Source organism: Cariama cristata, unplaced genomic scaffold (genome assembly GCF_000690535.1).
Source record: "Cariama cristata isolate BGI_N322 unplaced genomic scaffold, ASM69053v1 scaffold8839, whole genome shotgun sequence".
In the NCBI taxonomy this organism is placed as follows: domain Eukaryota; kingdom Metazoa; phylum Chordata; class Aves; order Cariamiformes; family Cariamidae; genus Cariama; species Cariama cristata.
This window is the reverse complement of record NW_009633998.1, coordinates 1-5,151: the sequence shown is the minus strand read 5'-3', so window position 1 is coordinate 5,151 and position 5,151 is coordinate 1. Positions and strand designations below refer to the sequence as shown.

The following is a 5,151-nucleotide window of genomic DNA, read 5'->3' as shown; positions in this document are numbered from 1 at the left end:
TATTGAATCTGTGCTGGTTTTGTGCTTTAGTCATTCCAGCAGTTTCTATGAACCATTGCAGCGGTGACATTGCATAAAGCACTTCTCCTTTCTCAGTTGCTAATCTCCACTCCTGTCTGGCCACTGCTGTTGCTGCGGTACAGGCACAGAGCGAGAGATGTGAGCTGTTGGCACACCTGATAAATGGATGAAACAGCGGTGAAGCATTCTCACAGAGAGAAGCGAAGGGGACTGTGCTGAAAGGTGCAGAGGCAGCTTCACCCATACGTAGTTAACGGATGCTTCACAGGCTTACCTGCAGCAAGAGGTCTGCCGACAGCTACCAGGAAAAGAAAATCTTTACTCCGGTCTTAGATGGAAATTTATAGTCAAGGTATAAGAAAATGGGTTTAGTGGGAAGGACGCTACTATTTAGTTATTTCCAGGAAGAGGTCTCCATATATGAAGTACACAGAGCAGAAATTATACTTTATAGAGAACTTCACAATGCATTTCCTCTTCTTCTACCTAGCAGTCAGACTGAAGAACCATGAGTAATCATGCTCACTGTGTTTTATTTTTTGATGGAAGGAAGATGAAAGTCTGTTTCCACTGGTGGGGGATAGAAACTAGAGTATGTGCTGAGAAAACCAAGCTCTACGGTATACTCAAGCACTGTCTGTTTTATGGAAAGTCTACTGAAAACCAGGCTCTATTGTTTTATTCAAACAACACCTAAAATACTGTATTAGGAAATAAACATATACAAGCAAACCACTCTACTAGAATGTGTCACAACCTTTTTACACAGATTCACAGTGATAAATAGATACAAAGACATTCCCTTTGATCTATACCAGATACTTACGAAGAATACAAAGCGAGGCTTTTAAGTATTATAAACTCTCACTCAGAGGTGTTTCACCTAGAAGTCTTATACATAAATAACTTCCTTTAAAACAGAAGTTTCCAAAGCATAACAAGCACTAAAATTGCTTAATCCAGATCATGAGGACAGCGTTGCTGGCACAGGTTCCTTTTAATGTCCATTTCCACCCTCCGAGAGTATGCGCGATGGCTCGGTGTACTTTGCTGTCAGTAAGTAGAAGAGGGCAGGTGCAGGTACCAAGGCAAGCAACGGCAGGTCCTGCTCAAGCTTATCCAGTTTGGAAATGGAGATGATTCCATAGGCATGAAGTAACCAGTGGCTGAAGAGGACAACAAGCCTCTTCTTCCGGACAAGAAGATCCTTGAAAGACTTGGAAAATAAACACAGTATCCTGTTAGCATTCGACCTGTTACCTTGTACCTGATGTTTAGGAAATGTTATAGGCAGTGCAGAGAGACTGTAGGAAGCCACCTGGGTTTGAGCCCTTCCAGCACATAACACAGTTTCTGAGTGCACCACACGAGGGAAGCCTCACAGGAGCTTCCTCCAGCTAAGACAAGTCATAAAGCAAGAAGCTTAAATGCAAACTATACTGCTGAGAAAAGGGAAGAGACAAAACGGTCTCTGCTCATTCCAGTATTTTATATTATGAGTTTTAACGTAGGAAACGTGTTTACCTACCTCCACTTCAGAAGCAGACATGTACACAGCCAGTGTAACCAAAGACAACACCAGTATGATGTATGGGAAGGCATAATCTAAAGGCAAACATCGAACACATTAGCAGGAAAAAGAATGCATGGTATACATTTCAGCAGAGAGTTTTTCCACATATAACCATGGGTGTAGAGTAAACTAAGCTACTATAGCCTGCCTCTTATCATCACATCAAATACGCACAGCGTAAGGGTCAGCCAAGCACAACTATTCAACACTTCCATCTTAGGTTTTCAAACTTTTTGTGATATTTCTAGGTGGAGTTACTGTACACTTAAATCACTAACTGATAATGAGAAAAGTAATCAGGTTGAGTGGGGATTTTGTGGCGCCTGTCCCCTTTGCGTGACAAGCATGCTGGAAGCTAAACCAAAAATAGTTGATCTCCCTAAACTTACACTTCAATCCATCTCTGAAATCAGACAAACTACCTTAGCAGAAAGTGGAATTAACTTCCTCTGAAGTAATTTCCTCTCATACCCCCTCTATTCCCTTTTTGGGAAAGGGACAGTCTCTAGCATCACTGGCAGAGGCAAAGCAGGGTTGCTCAGGAGCCTGGTTAGGACAGGGCTACTAATGAGCAACCTTTTCAGGTAAGACTCCTCACAATAACCTTAAACAACATCCTTAATCTCTAAGCAAAAATAACGTCATGTCCCCTCTCTCCCTCAAGTAATTTGTTAAGGTGTATTTATGTTTATTAGTGTTACTAGGAGTTATTAGCGTTACTCACAGAGCAGGCCTCCTCCAACAGCCTGAAGCACAGTGAGGATAGGGAAGAAGTACAGCGCTGCATAAATGCTTTTAAATCGATCAGACTTTCCTAAACCACAGGCAATTTTCTTAACCAGAAGAGGCCGAAGTAGCATCATTAACACAAGACAGAAGGCATAATATATAAACACAATGGTATACCTGGGATGGGGAAAAGAAAAAAAAAACACACCCACAGAGAAATTCCTTAAAATATGCAGTTCTTTTTCTCCTGCAGGCTCAACTCAGAACCAGGGAATCTGAGGTTAGAGTCAGTCAAATCTAAAGAATTTAAAATCAAAGGATGTAAACACAGAACAATGGGCTCACTTTTCCTAGGGGAAATGGTCAAGATGCAGCAAAGCGGAAAAAAAAAAAGTCATCTTATGCTTCATAGCTAAATAGCCTGGACTATGCCTTCTTCGATCACTGAGCAAGTCATTAGGTGTTGCTAAGCGTTTTATGCATAAAACAGCTCAATGCCTGAAAGACTTCAGGGGACTGATACTCATTAGTCTGAGCTGTATCTGGACACTTTTTGTAGCTTTGAGAAGAGGCACGGACAGAATATATACATTCTATATTTATACATGCTTGTATAAAAGTAAGGGACAGACAGGAGTACAAAAGCCTTCACACTCACAGGGGATAGACTGCTTCATGGGTGCAGTGCACCGTGGTGATGTAGTCAGGACTTGGGTTGTAAAGCATCGTGTACCAGTCTGAAAGCTTCTTCACCTTGCAGGAGCGGATACGCAGAGAGCCGACGGGGTCGCTGACAAGCAGCGTAACAATTGCTGCAATGCTGCACTCGAACAAGGCGGTGACATGCTGCAACAACGCACTGGAACTGCAGAAAGAGAGAGAGATTTACTACTATTTTGCTAACACTATAAGAAATCTAAATGCCAACTGAAAAGCAGAGGCCCATGCAGTACAGAACCTTCTAAAGTTCACTGTGACCGAGAATAGAACAACTCTGCTTCAATAAAAAGTTAAGTATTTGAAGTTGAATGTGAAAACTCATTTAATCTCAAATGATTTAGCGTGTAAAATGTGATTGAACAACATTCCAGCTTCTGAAATGAAAGCCTGCTGTAGCATAAGCATCCTGGCAGGTAAAGGACAGCAACACTCACCCTGTTGCAGTTTCAAAGAAAGCGGCAGTGAGGGCAAGACACCACACATGTCACAAGGGATAATGTTGTTACATACGATGTAAGCAAAATTTTCAAAGCTGCAAGTCCTTGTTAAAGATGGTATATATTCATATATTAAACTCTCTCAGTCCCCTATACTTTAGTACTCTCCAGAGTCATTACTTTTTAAAAGTTCCAGTCTAGCACGTAACTGCCACACACAGCTGTGGTTTAACCCCCTTTTTTACAGAACTTCCTTGATGCACCATGCTGACGTAAAGGTTACATCAGCTATGCTATCATGACCAAAACACTGTATATATATTCCTAAAGAGAAAACTCAAACCCATTATTTCATTGCATGTGCTCAGCACCGCTGATCAGGGCCTCTGCAGGTGGTAGGTCGGGCCCAGGAGAGAGGAGATGGCAAAATGCGTTGCTCCTGCCCGCTACTGGGAAACCCAATCCAGCCCAAATTGCCAGATGGACTGGGCACCACCACGTTAAAGAGATATACACCATGTCCTGAGGGCAGTGACTGGCTAGAAGGACCTGCAGGACTCTTACATTGGTAAATAAAACCCCCCTCCAGCTGCCCAAAGCTTATGTGCTACTGTATCAGCTCAACCAACAGTATGAACTGCTGGACAGTTCAATTCAGCATCTCAGATTGATCGCTCATAGATATGAGATTTCCATTTTTAAATAATTTATCCAAAAAAAAAGGAGTATACGAACCTCTTTTTTCCTGAATACCATTCAATAAAGAACCAGTGTAAAACCAGGGGAAGCATGGCCATGAAGCCAAGGTACAGCCAGTCATAGCGGTCTGGAGATCCCATACATTCCCGGCAGATTTTGTTGTCATCAGTTCTTTGACCTCTAGGGCACACCTACAAAAAGCAGAGACTGCATTTACAAAGCATCTGAGTACCAATAACGAATCATTGCAGCTCCTGGAAAAACAGCTTGAAGTAGTACTGGGGCAAGAAACATGTCAGATTTTTAAAGAGATGAAACATTAACCTCAGCAATTTCTCCGCTTACACTGGCCTTGCTCTCTCTGGCTCTTGCTTCTCAATATAAACAAAGGTGAAGCATGTTTAAAAGGCTTCATTTCTCTTCCTCCCCCGCCGTCACACCACCTCCCTTTCCTTGCTAAGCTCACTCACCAGGCCGTTCACAACCAATGCTTCCCAGAGCTTCTTCCTCCCAGTTCATTCCACCCTCCCTGGATCTTGCTCTCCCTTAGTACTCCAATAAAATCAGCGGGCAGAGCGATTTCAGCAGAGGTCTCCACACCATCCCGTTCTGTTCCAGCTTTTGCAGCCCGTTCGCTCAGCTCCGGTTTAGCACCGAGCCTTCAGCACCTCCTTCGGGGAACGCTTCACGGAGCAGCTCCTGCTTTCGGTAAGGGAGCTCTGCCCGCCCTTTGCAGCCCTCATCTCCACCTGATCCTCAAGGCACCTCGGGGCTGGGCTGCGGGCCTTTGACCCGCCTCAGCCTCGCGCCCGGGCGGGCCGGCCCTGCCGATGCCGAGCCCAGCCCGGGAGGGACTGGGGCCATCCCCCCTCCCCAAGCCCAGAGCCTCGCCCGCGCCGCACTCACCCCGCAGTCCCCGTAGATCTCCACGGAGCCGTTGACAGACAGAACGGTCCTACCGCAGTACAGCCC

The 5,151-nt window shown here is 44.5% G+C and overlaps 1 protein-coding gene across 1 annotated transcript; it reads right to left on the bottom strand.

The window, feature by feature from the left end:
- Nucleotides 1-647: 647 nt before the first annotated feature.
- Nucleotides 648-5,145, bottom strand: JKAMP (JNK1/MAPK8-associated membrane protein). Its single transcript, XM_009706991.1, has 6 exons — nt 5,086-5,145; nt 4,216-4,370; nt 2,982-3,188; nt 2,319-2,500; nt 1,550-1,626; nt 648-1,237 (listed from the first exon to the last, which is right to left on the bottom strand). The coding sequence occupies exons 2-6, from the start codon at nt 4,317-4,319 to the stop codon at nt 1,019-1,021; spliced, it is 789 nt and encodes a 262-aa protein (XP_009705293.1). The 5' UTR covers nt 4,320-4,370; nt 5,086-5,145; the 3' UTR covers nt 648-1,018.
- Nucleotides 5,146-5,151: the final 6 nt, after the last annotated feature.